This window comes from Stegastes partitus, unplaced genomic scaffold, assembly GCF_000690725.1.
Source record: "Stegastes partitus isolate 25-593 unplaced genomic scaffold, Stegastes_partitus-1.0.2 Scaffold1000, whole genome shotgun sequence".
Taxonomy (NCBI): Eukaryota; Metazoa; Chordata; class Actinopteri; family Pomacentridae; genus Stegastes; species Stegastes partitus.
The window spans coordinates 72,232-89,115 of NW_007578731.1; the positions used below are offsets into that span (position 1 = coordinate 72,232).

A 16,884-nucleotide genomic window follows, 5' to 3' on the forward strand; every position below is an offset into this window, starting at 1 on the left:
AGGCAGATGTTGTCACAGAAACTCTGGTTTCCATCGATAACTCCAAGTCAGACGCACTTCCTCTGATCACAGAGAGATTGTGGAAGTTGTTCGCTGGCAGGAGGACGAGCGCTGCAGCCCTGATTAGTCCACTCACATGATGAAGTTCACTCAGAGAGGCTTCATCACTTCAATGCATTTAAAGTGAGCCTCCTCCAGGACAGCTTCATATAGAAACAACCAGGACAGGACAGACGGCACCGTGACTCCTGATCACTGATTCTCTGGTGATCTGCCTCCATCTGGGCGTCACAATCAGATTATTTTAGTTTCTGTGCAGACATGAAGACACCTTGGAGGATGAATCTCAGATCTCTTGTTTCTGATAGTTCAGCAGAGCCATGGTGGAGTTTTGTGAATCATCTCAGTGACTTTGCACAGCAGAGAACTCACTTCTGTTTGCTGGATGTGCAGGACTGAGCAGTACTGAGGGCTGCCTGCAGGGAGGGTGCGCACACACACACACACACACACACACAGACACACACACACACACACACACACACACACGCAGGAGGAACGGCTGCAGCCGAGCTGCTGCTTCTACTTGTGGAGTAAAAACCAGCACACACCCTCCACCATGGGCTCCCCGGCGGCTGCATCTTGGCCTCTCCGGCTCCCTGCGCTCCGTCCGCGGACACTCCGGGCGCCTCGGGCCGCTCCTCCTCCTCCTCCTCCGCTGCTGCTGCTGCGACCCGGAGCCTCCGTCTCGGCCCGCAGGGGGCTCAACGTCCAGGCGGCGGCGGCGGCGAAGCTGAAGAGCATCGAGGATCTTCCGGGGCCCAGCACGGCCACCAGCCTGTACTGGCTGCTGGTGAAGGGCTACGCGGAGAAGACGCACCTCCTGCAGGTACCGAGCGCGCTCCGGCCTCACAGCCTGTCGGTCTCCAAGTGGAGGAAAGTTCCGAGAAGGAGAAGCCTGCCATGGCTGCTGCAGAGGAAGTGATTCAGAAAGTTAGAGGAAGAATCAGAGTTTGTAGTAACTTTAATGATTCTAATTAGTGGTTTAATGATCACGTGTCTTCATGTCCGGTTCTTCAGTCACATGAGGAACATTTTGCTGTCAGATGAACAGATTTAATGTTTACGTCCATCTAATGACCACGTTTCATGTCCGGTTTGATTCTAGCTGACAGTAAATCACCGCGTTGTGCTGAAAGCTGCTGCTGGTGATCATGTGATGATTTAAAAACCTTCTGCTGTCAGTTAAAGTCACTTCTTGTCTGTTGAAGCCTTCAGACCGCAGAGTTGTGTCCATTGGAAATATGAAATATATGAAAAATGACTTGAAACATCATCACTGAGAGTTAAAGTTACACTGAGGGCAGTTTGATGGAGCTGCAATCAGCATGAATTCATATTTATGAGGGAAAAAGCGTCAGAGCAAACTGATGAACTCTTTCTGAGCTGCTTTACGTTTGATTACTGACAAAATGCATGTTTTAACTGTTTTAACCTCAGATCCTCATATTTATGCTCAAACAGTCTCTGATTTGTATGAAATTGTAACAACATGCATGATGTGTATCTGTAAAGATATTTGTGAAATTTTAGCTTCACATATTAAATAATTTCAGATATATTTGCATTTTAAAAACAAGGTTCAGTCACACATTAAAATGGGTCTAAAAATGGAAAATACTCCCGTAAAACTTTTATGTTCTTACTTTCAGAGACTGTTGTTGTCATTCATGTTTAAATTATTATGAAAGTTCAACCAAAAATCACTTTATTTTCCATTTTTATAACCATCTTATTCACATTATGTCTTCTACAGCTTTAGTTTTGTGTTTTTGTGACGTGTGGTTCAGAAAACGTCTCTTCTGCTTTATTCATGTTTTGTTCATTTGAAATAAGAGAGAAAACTTCAGGTTTTTATCTTTAAACGTTCCTGAGATGTTGTCGCTCAAAAAGCATTTTAAAGATAAATTTAACTTGCAAAGTGTTTAATACGTGGAGCTAAAGTTACACAGATAACATTTTAAATATTTAATGATGGAAAAGGTTCAAGCAAATCAGAGGTGGTTGAGCAGAAGAACTCTGACGATTTGAGATGAGAAACCCAAAAAGTAGTGATGCACGATATTAACAGCTCTGAACGATATCGATATCAAGATTTCTGATATCGGCAATAACCGATATCACCGATGTCGATATTCAATTTTTGTTCACACCAAAAAACAAGTATAAGTGTGAGAACGTGAAAACTATTCAAAAGAAGCCAAATTAGACAACAAAAGTGAAACATGTTTAAACATATTTTAACATATTTAACGTTCAAGTCCAGGAAATAGCAGCGACATCAAACGTAGAGACGAAGGCGCTGATGTTAGACCATCATCGGCTAAATCTGGTCATCGGACCGACACCGATAAAAGCACTAATATCAGCTGATACCGATGTGATCGCTGATGCATCGTGCATCCTTCCCTAAAAGTGAAGGAACTGCTGTTAGATTCTGTTCATGCACCTCAAAGTTCACCCCAGTACAAACTTCAGCCTCCTTTCTTTGCTTCTCGCTTCGACTCCAGGGCGTCCAGAAGAACCTGTACGGACCCATCTGGCGCTCCAGGTTCGGCCCGTTCGACATCGTCAACGTGGCGACGGCGGACCTCATCGCTCAGGTGATCCACCAGGAGGGCCGGTACCCGGTCCGGGCCGAGCTGTCCCACTGGAAGGAGTACCGGGACCTGAGGGGGCAGGCGTACGGGCTGCATGTGGAGTGAGTGGACGTAGTGTTGTCAGCCTCTACTTTGGGTTCTAGCACGTTCTTCTAGTTCTACACTGGTGAATGTTGTGTGCTGCTGCCAGAGGAGATCGTCTGGAAACGTGCAAAGTGACGATAAAGTGTGATTTGGTATTTTTATTCAGCAGACAGGGAATTAAAAAATAACAACAACAAAAAAAACAGCAGCTGGATCAAAGATGTCAGACGGCTAATATCGACCAAAACAAACATTTTTAAACATAAAGTTTAAAGTTCTGTGAAAGTAAGTTTAAAAAACCATTTTGATGGGCATGTTTTCCATTTTCAAACCCGTTTCGGTGAACTCTAGAAGGTAAACCCTGTGCTGACTTGATTCGTTGTCCTGTTCATTTAGCTCATGGACTGTGAGCATGTCCTCATTTTCCCTTAACGAGTTATAAAACTAAGCACACTTGAATAAACTGGACTTGAAACGTTCTGTTCCTGGACTGAACACAGACCCAACAAGGCAAAAGGGCAAGAAAAAAACCCAAGAAAAACTTGACGAAAACTTCCCGGGCGGCTGTGGCTCAGGTGGAGTTCCTCAGGGCTCCGTTATGGGTCCTCTTGTTTACACCAAAGAACAGAACAATAGAATAGAAACACTTTGTTGATCCTTCAGTGGCCTGAATACAAATAAATAAGAAAAATAAAGTACAAAATACACAATAAAGTGTAAAATATGCTGCTGAAGTGTCAAGTGCACGAATGGACTTTAGAAGAAATATGCAACGAAAGACGGGAATTAAAATGTTCAAGCAGAGAATCATTTACGATCCTTCTGAACCCTTACAGCACAGGACCAGAATGGTACCGGATCCGCAGCGTCCTGAACCCCAAGATGCTGAAGCCGCGGGAGGTGATGAGCTACGCTCCCGTCATCCACCAGGTGGTCGGAGATCTGCTGCAGCGCGTCGAGCTGCTGCGGCGTCGCAGTCCGGACCAGGCCACGGTCTCAGACCTGGCCGCCGAGTTCTACAAGTTCGGCTTTGAAGGTGAAACTCTTCAGTGTTCATGTCAGGGTCACATTTTGACTTTTGGTTGCAGCTCTGTGTCCCTTTCTGTAGTTTTTAGGACAAAATATGAGACACTTTTTAAATTTTCTCTTAAATTTCAAGTCACATCAACGGGGATCCACAGATTTAATGTGTTTACATCAATCTAAATATTAATATGACCTCATTTTTTGTCCATTTTTACAAATCTTGATTAAAATTTTATCCAAATAAAACTACAGCATGACAGTAAACCACCTTGTTGTGGTACGAACTGGTCAGAAATGCTGCTTTTAGGAATATAGCAGGATATAGAGGATGCAATGTGATTAAAAACAGCCTTTTTTATTCTGTTTGGAGGCAGCTGAAGTCATTTCTACTTTGTCTATTTAAGTAAAATATGTGTCCCGTCACTGTCTTTGTCTTCTTTGAGCCACTTAGTGACAATTATTTCTCCAAAATTTACACAGAATCTCAGCATTACAGGCAAAACTCTGCTGTTGTACTTTTTGAATGTTGCAGCTGGTTTAGGTTTGATTATTGATATAATTATGAGTTGATTTCATGTTTTGATTCATCGTTTTTTCATCTCAAATCATCAAAGTTCTTACAGCGTACATGCAGGATGTCTGTCAAGATATTTGTGAAATCTTAGCTTCATATATTAAATGGTTTCCGGGTTGGACGTTTTTAAAAGCTGCCCGTTGACCCACTTGCAGCATTTTAATTTTTTTCTCACGTTGAAATTTGAGGCTGTTTGATCGACAACATCTCAGGAACTACAAAAGACAAAAAGCTGAAATCTTCTCTGTTATTTCTCATCACGTCGCTGATTCAGAATCTGTAATATCAAACAAGCAGATCAAACAATCTGCAGTCGTGGGTGAGTTGAAATATGAAAGAAAAAATGAAGCAAGTCCCACCTTTGAGCTCACATTGACAGAACAATCAGTGATGCGGACGTGAGCTGGTGATGTTTTCTGATCCACGTGTAGCTGCAGGTCACAGAAAAACTAAACCAAACAAATACTTTAACAAAACAAAACAAGGTTATTCTAGTTGAACTCTCATAACTGATTGAACAGGTTCAGCACAGAAACTCAAACATTCCTAGAAAGTCTGATCCAAGCAGAATAATCCTCTCAGCATAACTAAGGAAATATATATTCCTTTATTACATATTGGATGTTCTTTGTGCGTTGTTGTGACATGCAGCTACAAGTTCTCCTGCAGTGAAACCAGCGATAACAAACTGAGCTTCCCCTCCAGGTATCTCCGCCGTCCTGTTTGAGACGAGGCTCGGCTGCCTGCAGGAGGAGATTCCTCACGACACGTTGCGCTTCATCGCCGCCGTCAACGACATGATGAGCCTGTCGGACACGGTGCTGCTGCTGCCCCGCTGGAGCCGCGACATCCTGCCCTTCTGGAAGCGCTTCGTCCGGGCCTGGGACGACCTCTATGATGTAGGTGCGTAGCTGCGGAAGCAACAGAAACCTTCTCGCAGCTTTGGGCTCCACTGACCCGCTGTGCTTTTGCAGCTCGGACGCTCATCGACAGGAGGACGGCGGAAATCGCAGCTCAGGTGCGCAGCGGCGAGGCCGCAGAGGGGATGTACCTGACCCACCTGCTGTCGTCCGACAAGCTGAGCAGAGCCGAGGTCTACGTCAGCGTGACCGAGCTGATGCTGGGGGGAGTCGACACGGTGAGGCTTCGTGCTTCGGTTTGCTGTAGTTTAACCCAGAATTGTAAAGCAGAGGCACCTTTGTCCTCCCAGGAAGCAGAGCTAAAGGTGCAGTCTGGATGAAGATGGTTGATATTTAGCAAGTCAGCAAATTTAGATGAGATTCGACTTTATTGTCATTAAACATGTACAAAACAACGACATGCAGGAGAAGTAAAATAGTGCAGATGTGTTGTTAATATCTATATAAACGATGGTATTTACATGAGCATATGGCACGGTGTAGATTTACAAAGTAGAGTTTAGCACATTTTTAACAATTAATTTCTGCTCAACCATCTCTGACCATCTACAGCATAAAATATATTTATAAAGACATCTGAGAAGTTTTAGCTGATATATGAGATACCTTTGAAATGACACATATGCCCATTTGAAAAATATTTTCTTAGATATCTTTTGAGAATCACTTTGAAACTCCAGAACTGTTTTAGACGATTATTAGACTTTCTAGGAATATTTCATTTCACTTCATGCGTCGTTGTGACCAAACATTAAAGTATTCTACGTGGGGCGTTAGCAGCATAATGCACTCAAGAAGCTTTCAGCTGCTTTTTCTTGTGATGAATCTCATAGGAGTTGATATTTAGGGGCATCTTTGTCCTCCCAGGAAGCAGATTTAAAGGTGCCGATTCTGGAGACAGATTGCTGCGAGTTTGCAAATTCAGCATGTTCCTAAAAGTGCACATGGTGAAGCCTCGGTCACATCCGGGTCTCCTACAGCAGAATGACGCCACGCAAGTCCGTCGTGTTATGAGGTTTTAGCTTTTGTCCTGAAATCAGTTTGTATCGTCCCAGAGCTATTTTTTATCTCCCTTGTTTTATCTCCGGGACGTCCTGAAGCTGGAACCCTATCAGTAAGTTAACAGAGTTTACAGGACAGCATGTTTTGTTTTTTGCTTTTGTTTTGTTTTCTGAAAATCCCGCCAAACCTACGAACGCCGTCAGCACGCCATCGAGCGCGTGACTGACTTTCTCTGTCCGTTCCGTTCAGTTCCAACTCAAGACAATTTCCACGGCAATTGCATGTCACAGTTACCGTCCATGCTTGAACGGACTTTCTGACGGAGCCCTTGCAACCTTTCCTCTACCTCCACGACCTCCATGACCTCTACGACCTCTACGACCCCCACGACCTCTACGACCTCCACGGCACCAGGATTCGCAGAGGATCCCAAAAGCCGTGCGTCCGGTTGTGGCCGAGGCTTGAAAGAGTGTCGCATGGTTCAAGAATCAGCCGAGACTCGTTCGCTGCAGCCTCTGGGACTTTCATCGCCTTCTGGAGGAACACTCGTCTCAGCAGACGGAGGCCAACACAGGCGACGTCATGGGGAGGAGGTCACCTGTTGTTTTGGGAACTACGGAGTCCAGACGACTAGTTTCTTGGAAAGCGTGTGTGTGGGGATATTTCCAGTGCTTGTTCTGGTTTCATTCCAACATTACCATTTCACTTGAGATGTGTGTGTGTGCTGTACAACATCCTATTTCCCTGACCTCTTTGTTCTTGACTCCGACACAAACGCTGCATTTTTCCACAAACAGAACAGACGACTAGTGAACCAGCAGCAGATTCAGGTTTAAAATCGCTCCCTCCGCCTTCAGGTGACACTAAACCCCAAAACCTTTACGCTGAGGGTCCCGTCCTCGTCACTGTCGGCTTCCTCAGAGAGGATTTTAAAAAAGCAGCTTTTATGGTGGAAGAGCTGATAAAACATCATCTGCCTGCTGTCCGTCCATTCGTTGACTCATGCAGACGTCATCAGATTGTGTTTCCAGGAACAGACGGTTCTTCCTGCACTTTACAATCTGTTCCAACATCAGCCCTGCTGTCTGCTGTAGCTTCTCACGACCGACCAAACCCACAGTTTGATGAGCCATCAGTGTTTTTCTGCTCGACCAGCTCTGATTTGCTTAAAACGTTTTTTTTTTTCTCATTAACTGTTGATGATTAAAACGGGATCTGTGAAATTTTCGGTGAAGATTTGTTGAGATAAACTTTACTTGAAATTGCACGTTGACCCACGTTTTCTGGCAAATTTCAGTCGGCGAGCAGTTTAAAAATTAAAAATAAATCTCTGAAAGTCATATTAAAATAAGTGTGTTGATCAGTCGGGTGTGATTGTTAAATTTTTAAACAATCGAGCAGAATTATTTCTAAAACGTTGATGATGTGAGGTGGGACGAGGCTGCACTGGTTTAGTTATGATCTCCAGTTGGTGTCTTTCTGTTTTGTTTTTTATCCATCGACAGCCGGCGTGAGTCAGATCACGGCTCTTGAGAAGTTCTTTGTTTGAAGCCGACGACTGGGAGTTTCCTCACGTCTGCAGAGCTGTTGCCGCCGAACCCGAGAACCAAACTGAAACCTGAAGCTGCGTTTTTCTTCGTCAGCTTCAGTTTGCAACGTATGACGTGTCTGATTTCTCAAAGCGTTTAATGATAAAACAGAAGCCAACCCTTCCCAGACACGCTGGGCTCTGCACGATTCATTTTGCTCATGTGTGAGTCGCAATGCGTTGGAACAAACCGACGTTTTGTTGGAAAACCGTAGAAGCTTCGTCACAGTTTAGGCTGCACACTGAGCTCGAGGTGTGGACCTGCCCGAGGACCGGCTTGTCTTGACTGTCGGCTTGACTCAGCAGCCACCGGTGATGCACGACACAACAAACGTCACCTCAGGATCTGTCAGTGTCGTGTGCGATCACACAGCTGTCACTTCTGACCAGCTGGTGTGAAACAGTGGCGAAAACGGAGCCGAGCAGGAGATCAAACTGCCAAGAAAACAAGCACCAGCAGTTCCTTTTTTGTCCGGCAGCGTGTTCTTGTCAATGAAAAACCAGATGCGCGTTTAATTTGGAGCCAAACTTTGCTTTGGCCGGAGGGAATCAAAACCTCCAGCAGCAACAAACAGAGCTGATCGCAGTGCAAGCCGTCACAGAGCTGGTCTGGCTGCATTCCCAGGCTGGGTTCAGGCTTGTTTGTCATTGCTTTAGCCTCGAGCAGGAGGTTTGTGAAATCTACAAATCTGCGATAACGTGAGCAGAGATGTAACCGACTGGCTTTTACCAGCGAGCACATACCGTTCACATGATAAGCAAACGTACAAAAGTGATGAAATGGATGCACGAGAAGCAAAACAAGCTGTTGATGTGGTCGAGAGGAACATCAGGCCACGGCACGGCGATGGGTTTGAATCTGATTCTGCTTTTCAAGAACAGATGTGGAAGTTTGTGTTTGTAGAACTGATGCTCCAGCCTGTGAACTATGCGATAAAGACGACTTTGGCTAAAACACGGTAACAAAAGCACTTGAAGGACGTGGATCTGTTGGGAAAACAGCGCTGCATTCCTTCAGTGCAATGTGGGAAAACAAATTCCAGAAGACAGATCCACTATCTGCAGCTTCATTTCCTCTCTTCCCTCCCCTCTCTCCTCTCCTATAGGCCATGAAATGTGGTTTCAGACAGATAAACCACAGAAATGTCCACTCTTGGCTGTTGAAGCACACGATTGTCTGTGTTCGCTTCCAGTATCACAACTTTCTCTGTTGAAAATAAAACATAAAATAGGCGTTAAAAAGCTAGTTGGTAAAATGTTTAAGTTGTTTACAATCGTGGGTTAGAAACGAGAAGTTCCAGATGTTGTTGTGTAACAAGGATGGGGTGTTTCTTTAAGTATCACGCCTTCTATAAATCCTAAAATCTCCAGTGAATGACAAACTTAAATGATTACTGCTTTTGTTTTAGATAATAACATTGCAGATTTAGTTACAAGGAAACGTTGTGCAACTCATTTTATTGATCTTTCAAAGACATTTGATGGCCAAAGGTGTCCCACAGGGCTCACTAATGGGGCCTCTGCTGTTTACTCTTCATGTTATATCATATTCTTCTGTTTTTGTTGTGTTTTTAAATAGACAAAAGTCATGTTCTCCTGTGCATTATTCAGAGACACAGATTGAAGCAACTCCTTGTTGGGGTGTACTGACATTTCATACATATGTGACTCAGTTGCGACTCTTCAGGGCGCCGTTTGTCGTCCACAACGGGTAGTTTTAAACAGAAAAACTACAAAAGTTTAGATTCTTGGCTGCTGAAATACGCACAACCTTCTTTTTAGGAGGCCAGACAGGACTTCTGTGTTGGATTTCACTTCCAGTATCACATCCTGATGCAACTTTGTCTCTTTTAGAAAAGAGTCAAAACTTTCTCAGATAATCAGCCATGCTAGCAAATCATTAGGCGCTGCTATATATCCACGTCTTCCAGCATGAAGCCTTTCCTACAAATGTACCAGCAACAGCAACTTAACAACAGTGAAAATGCTCCAGACACCACAGAATACGACAATAAAATAAATACAAAAATCCTAGAATCCCAATAAATAATAAATAATAAATATAGATTTGGTGCTTCGTTTGATGCAGTTTTTGATGCATTGCTTTTATAAAAGTCGTCAGAGTTTGATGAAAATGCTCAGAATTGGTTTGAAGTGTTAAGTGTGATTGTGAAAGGTGTCCCACAAGGCTCAATCCTGGAGCCTCTGTTGTTCTCTCTTTATATTGATAATATTGTTTCTTCTGTTTTTTAAAATGATAATAAGTCATGTCTTTATCAAACACACTCAAATTACTGTTTTAGTCTTTGTGGATTAGTTTTGTTCTCTTTGGTTTAATTACTCTGCTTAGTTGCCTTTTGACATTTTTACCGGTAATTTTTCTCTATAAACGTTTATTAACGCGCCTGTATTTTTGCTTTATTTTATCTTTTTGTTTGACTAGATTGTACATAAAGTCTCAGTGTGTCTCCAAGTTTAAATGAAGGCTGATTAAAGATAACGAGTGATCTGACCCTGAAGGCCTGAAACAGTTCTGATCTCACAGACGGACGATGCAAGTTTTTGGTAATATGTGGTGAAGGAAGTAAAGCTGGAGGCTGTGTTACTGTCTCAGGATCTGCAGCAGTGAAAAGGGGTTTAATTATAGATATCATCCTCTAATTTAAGTGTTATGAAGCTTTTATGCTCAGAAGGAAAGAAATAAAAGCTGCAGGTGCCTGTAGAGTTTCTCACAGTTGCTTTAATTCTTTTGTCCATTTCCATGTGCGACAGTCGAGCGCATCAACAACAACTCACTCTCCGGCTGTTTTTTTTTCAGTGTTTTTTGTCACTCTGGATGAACTTTTCTTGCTTCTTCTTACACCCGCCAGACGTCCAACACCTTGTCGTGGGCCTTGTACCACTTGTCGAGGGACAGCCGGGTTCAGGACGTCCTGTACGGCGAAGTGAACTCGGTGTGTCCAGACAAACGGCAGCCGACCACGGACGACCTGAGCAGGATGCCGTACCTGAAGGCCGTCATCAAGGAGACGCTACGGTGAGATCTTCCTCCAGCAGCAGGTTGAACGTTGCTGTAAAACAACTCAGCCTTTTGCTTCTGTGTCCCCATCGCTGGTTGCACCTGAACTCGTGGCTGTTTTTTTGTTCAAATGAACCAGATAATGTGTCAGTGAAGCAGCAGCAGACAGGTCTTCCTGCACAGCCGTTGAGCTTTAACATGTGTTCCAACATCAACACTTGTGCAAACATTCAAGCTGCTGTAACTTCTCATCGAGCAAAACCGGCCAAACCCAGATCTGTCAGCGTTTCAACAACAATCCTGGCTGCACAAAAGCTTCCACTCGAGCGTGGATGATTAAACGAGGCGTGTCCAACGTTTCTTGTGGGAGTTTATCAGCTGACTTTGTTTTCAAACTTTCAGATCCTCCGTTTCTTTTCTGCAGAGTTTTAGTGATTTTTGTTTTTATTTTCTGGCCTCACAAGCTGGAAACGTGTCCTTCTTGTGGCCATCGGTCTGAGCTGGGAGGACGGTTCGGCTGATTTATAGCTCCGACAGGAATGAGTTCCTCGTCTGCAGCAGCCTCGGGCGCATTCGTTCGCAGGACTGTTGTCATCACAGTCCTCCAGTAGGAGAGAAAACACTGCTCTGAGCGACGGGCTTCACTCAGATTGAAATCCTCTCAGAGCTCGTACAACGTAAAACTCACAACCTGCAGCTCATTCAGTCATGCAGCTAACAAAGAGTTTCATAGGTCTGGGTCCTGTTTGTGATTGTTCTGGTGCTGATAAAGGATCAGAGGCTGTTTCATTTCCATTTTAATCCTCCTCATGTGCCCCGTGTGGTGCTCAGGCTTCGTCCACCTGATTGATTTGTTCCCTTCTTGCAGCCTTTATCCCGTCGTGCCTGGAAACGGACGCTTCGTCACAGAGAATGAGGTGATCGTGGACAACTACTGGTTCCCCAAGAAGGTAGGAAAATAAACCCGTAACCATTAGACATGAGCGTCTTCTTTAGATGAACTCATGAAGCGTGCCGATGCAACGGGTTAAAGCTCACTGATGGTCGTAAATCGTCCTGCAGCTGTGGGAACAGCCAGACAAACTGATTGGGAACGCTTTGCTGTGACTTTTGATGGCGATGAACTGTTCGGCTTCTGCAAAGTGTCCCATAAAAATCCTCATTTGAATCAACAGGAAGTCGGCCAACATCTGCAGCGCCGCCATTTTTTACAGCAGAGACTTGGTTCAAAGTTTAAACGACTCACAAGCCGTTGAATGTTTTCCCTACAAATCCGTGTTTTGGTGTCTTTTACGCAGTTTAAGTTTGATGACGTCAAGTGTGACCAAAGAAGCTATCTGAAGGAAGTGCCGTTAGCCTCGTCTCCTTCTCACAGCTTCTCCTCTGAACGAACAACTTAAACACCAAGACGTCGGCGTTTCTGCCCTCCAGTGTGAGTCTCATCGCTGTAGGATTTATGGTTTTTTCATAAATCACCTGAGAGCTCAACCAGAACTCATTCACTCCCATAAAATGTGGGGAGAAATTCTACGTTGGTGAGTCTCTGACCTGCCACCAAACTGATATCAAACGTTGCAACGCGTCAGAATGTTCTCAACAAGATTCTACTTCACACGCTGAAAGAATTGTTTCGATGCGACGTAGAGTTTTTGATCTGCGGCTGTTTGTTCGAGGGTCTGATCCTCAGGCTGCTGCTGATTGATTCTTTCAAAGTAAAAGCTCATGAAACAGCCGGCTTTTCAAAATAAAAAGCAAACGATTCCTTATGTATGCGTGTTCACATCTTTGTTTCTCCCGTTGTTTTCAGACCCAGTTCCACCTGTGCCACTACTCCGCCTGCCACGACGAGTCCGAGTTCCCGGACGCCGAGCACTTCCTGCCGGAGCGCTGGCTTCGGACCGAGCCGCCGGGCAGCCGCTGTGGCCGGACGTGGCCCGGCTTCTACCAGCACCACCCGTACAGCTTCATCCCGTTCGGCGTGGGCGTCCGGGCCTGCGTGGGGAAGAGGCTGGCCGAGATGGAGATGTACTTCGCTCTGTCCAGGGTGAAAAAAAAACCCATAAAATAATAATAATAATAATAATTAATAATAATATTACTCATAATATAATTTCTTTATTGCATTAATTAAACCAGAACGAGGCCGTCTAGCAGTACAGGATGCAGTGTTTTACCTTTAATATTATAATATCATCAGTATCTCCTCAGTAAGTCACCTCATGGGAAGATTTATAGAAAAACAAAAAGAGCTTTTTATTGTTTTTAAATTGTAGAGATTTTTTTTTCAATTTTTTATGTTGTTATCGACTTTGTAAAGTGTTTTTATATTTATAATAATAATAATAATAATAATAATAATAATAATAATAATAATAATAATGATGATAATGATACATAAGAAAAGGTTGTCTTGAATTTCAAAAAAAAATAAATTAAGGCCATAAAATGTCCAGAAAGATCTATTTTTTTATTTTAAAAAGTTCTTCTCTCTTGTGGTGATGTCGATAGATTACAGATTTAAATATGAAATCAAAAATTAAGACTTCATTTCTCCACAATTATATCGATTGATGTCAAAAATATAATCAATATTTATCATGTAGCTGCACGTAATGTGAAGAGTTATAGAAAACAGAACTATTTATTCTTTTATTTCTTTTTTTGAAAAGTGCTATACAATAATAATAATAATTTTAATAATAATACATAAATCAAAGGTCTTTAATTATTATTATTGTTTTAAATTAAAGCCATAAAATGTCCTGAAAGTCTTTTTTTTTTTAATTTTAAAAACTTCTCATGGTTTTGGATGGATGATAAATTTAAATATAAAATAAAAATTCAGCCTTCTGAGCACGTTTTCTCCACGATGACATCACGGTTCATTGACAGCAGAACACTGGAACGAGCAGGAAATCAAAGCCCAGCCCGCTTCCTGACCGACTCTGTGTCTCCTGCAGCTGATCCAGAACTACCGGGTCCGGGCCGAGGACGGCGCTCCGACTGTGGAGGCCAAAACTCGGACGCTGCTCATCCCGGCTTCGCCCATCAACCTGCGCTTCTCTCCCAGAGCCTGAAGGAGGCGCCGCTGAGGGTCGGTTCTGGTCGTTTCACGTCTCTGTTGTGTCTCATTTTGTGTTTCGTGTTGAACCGTTTCTGTCATTTTGTCGTTTTCTGGTCATTTTAAATCTCTCTCGGGTCTTTTTTTAGTTGCTTTTGTCTCATTTTCAGTTGTTTTTTCTCCATTTTGTCTCATTTTGGTGGTTTTGCATCTGTTTTGTGTCACATTTTAAACATTTTGTGCCTTTTTAAAATCTTTTTTCCCCCATTTTGTCGTTTTCTGGTCATTTTTCTTCTCTTTCGTGTCTCATTTTAAACTTTTCTTTTCCTGTTCTGTCTCCGTGGTCATTTTAAATCTCTTTTGTGTGTTTTTTTTTAGTTGTTTGTGTTTCCTTTGTATCACATTCGGGACTTTTTGTGTCTCAGTTCAACCTATTTTCCCCATTTTGTCTCTTTCTGGTCGTTTTAAACCTCTTTTGCGTCTCATTTTCGTGGTTTGTGTCTCTATTGTGTTGTGTTTTAAACATGTTGTGACTCATTTTTACCTTTTTTTCTCCCTTTTGTCTGTTTGTCGTCATTTTATTTCTCTTTTTGTGTCTTATTTTAATTGTGTTGTGAATCGTTTGTGTCCCATTTTGAACAGTTTTGTCTGTTTTTGGTCATTTTACGTCTCTTTTTGTGTCTCATTTTTGTTGTTTTGTGTCTCTTGTGTCACATTTGGGATGTTTTTTGTTTTGTTTTCATCTCTTTGCTTCCATTTTGTCTCTTTGTGGTCATTTTATTTCTCCTTTGTGTCTCAGTTGGTTGTTTTTTTTTCTATTTTGTGTCTCATTTTCAACAGTTTTTTCCTCATTTTTCTTCTTTTGTGTCTCATTTTGGTGATTTTGCGTCTGTTTTGTGTCACATTTTAAACATTTTGTGCCTTTTTAAAATCTTTTTTCCCCCATTTTGTCTCTTTCTGGTCGTTTTAAACCTTTTGTGTCTCATTTTCATGCTTTGTGTCTCTATTGTGTTGTGTTTTAAACATGTTGTGACTCATTTTTACCTTTTTTTCCCATTAAGTCTCTTTGTGGTCATTTTAAATCTCCTTTGTGTCTCAGTTGGTTGTTTTTTTTCTATTTTGTGTCTCATTTTCAATTATTTTTTCCTCATTTTGCTTCTTTTGTGTCTCATTTTGTTGGTTTTGCGTCTGTTTTGTGTCACATTTTAAACATTTTGTGCCTTTTAAAAATCTTTTTTCCCCCATTTTGTCTCTTTCTGGTCGTTTTAAACCTCTTTTGTGTCTCATTTTCATGGTTTGTGTCTCTATTGTGTTGTGTTTTAAACATGTTGTGACTCATTTTTACCTTTTTTTCCCATTAAGTCTCTTTGTGGTCATTTTATTTCTCTTTTGTGTCTCATTTGGTTGTTTTTTTTCTATTTCGTGTCTCATTTTCAACTATTTTTTCCCCCATTTTGCTTCTTTTGTGTCTCATTTTGTTGGTTTTGCGTCTGTTTTGTGTCACATTTTAAACNGTCACATTTTGGTGGTTTTGTGTTTAGTTTTCAACTCCTTGCTTCCATTTTGTCTGTTTGTGGTCATTTTAAATCTCCTTTGCGACTCACGCGGGACGTCTCGCAGCGTTTTTCTGGTTCTCTTTTCATTTCTCGTCTTTTGTCTGTCTTGCAGAGTGTCCCGGGGAGGAACAAAAGGTCTTTTCTCCATCTGACTAACCGACGGATCGGACCTGCGTGAGGACACAAACACCGGCTTTAATCCAAACACTTTGTCTTTTGCATCGTATCGAACGTCACCATGAACTCAACGCACTTTGCTCCGCCGGCTTTGTTTGTGGTTTCCATCGTTTGTCACAAAGCCGGAGCAGGTTTTCAGTTTTACATGTAAAAAGCGACACGCTGGGTGAACACCGCCCCCTTCTGGCGCTGACGGGCATCACAGCATGAACACAGTCAGTGTGTCGCTGAGCTCTGGATGTCTTTTTAACTTCTTAAAATTGCTTTTGCACAAACACACATGTATATATATGTATGTAGAGTATATTTTATGGCTTCCAAAATAAAAGCAGCTAATTTTATTTTCACCCTTCACAATAAAGTTAAATGTGAAACGCAGCAAAAATAAACGTCAGCGTTTGATTTTGTTTTTATGTGTTTGATGATTTCTGGCCTGTTTTCATTCACTCACGTTTCTGATTGAATAACTTTATACGTAGGCGTGTGTGTGTGTGTGTGTGTGTGTGTGTGTGTGTGTGTGTGTGTGTGTGAACAGAAGTAGGACAAAGTGTGACGCAGCAGAGCGACGGTCGACCTGAATCCTCTGCTGACGGATCGATACGTCTGCTTCACCAGATGTTCGTCCTGCAGATGTTTCGTCTCTTCCTGCATCTTGTGCTTGTTTTTTTTGTCCCGCTTTGCTCATTTTGTGCCACGTTTTGCGTGTCTTTGTGGTTGTTTACGTCGACTTCGCTCAATTTTAGTTGTTTTGTGTCTCAATTTTTTTCATTTTTGTCCCTTTCTGGACATTTTTCATCCTATTTGTGTCTCATTTAAGATGTTTTTAATCATTCTTCACTCTTTGTTTCCATTTTGTCTCCTTTTAAAGCTTTAATTGGGATATTTTTGTGTATTATTTAAATTTTTTCCTCCATTTTCTCTCTTTGTAGTCAATTATCATTTCTTTTGTGTCTCATTTTGGACGTTTTGCATGACTTTTGTATATTATTTGGGACATTTTGTGTCTCATTTTGAACTCTTTCTTGATATTTTGCCTCTTTGTGGTTGTTTTACATTCATTCTGTGTCTCACTTTGGTCATTTTGTGAAGTATTTTCAACTTTTTCCCCATTTTTTGGTAATCTTACATTTCTTTTCCAGCACATTTGGGACATTTTGTGTCTCATTTCAAACGTTCTCCTTCTATTTTGCCTTATTGTGGCCTTTTTTAATCTCGTT

At 42.3% G+C, this 16,884-nt stretch overlaps 1 protein-coding gene across 1 annotated transcript; it reads left to right on the forward strand.

Annotated features, from left to right (window-relative positions):
• Positions 1 to 603: 603 nt before the first annotated feature.
• Positions 604 to 16,074, forward strand: LOC103366966 (sterol 26-hydroxylase, mitochondrial-like). Its single transcript, XM_008294842.1, has 10 exons — positions 604 to 889; positions 2,571 to 2,761; positions 3,581 to 3,780; positions 5,050 to 5,247; positions 5,319 to 5,482; positions 10,725 to 10,891; positions 11,742 to 11,823; positions 12,681 to 12,917; positions 13,834 to 13,967; positions 15,603 to 16,074. The coding sequence occupies exons 1-9, from the start codon at positions 620 to 622 to the stop codon at positions 13,948 to 13,950; spliced, it is 1,626 nt and encodes a 541-aa protein (XP_008293064.1). The 5' UTR covers positions 604 to 619; the 3' UTR covers positions 13,951 to 13,967; positions 15,603 to 16,074.
• Positions 16,075 to 16,884: the final 810 nt, after the last annotated feature.

Coding starts and splice junctions, on each gene's coding strand:
- LOC103366966 (XM_008294842.1), top strand. CDS start 620: ATGGGCTCCCCGGCGGCTGCATCTTGGCCTCTCCGGCTCCCTGCGCTC. Junction 890..2,570: donor AGAAGACGCACCTCCTGCAG/GTACCGAGCGCG, acceptor CTTCGACTCCAG/GGCGTCCAGAAGAACCTGTA. Junction 5,248..5,318: donor GGACGACCTCTATGATGTAG/GTGCGTAGCTGC, acceptor GTGCTTTTGCAG/CTCGGACGCTCATCGACAGG.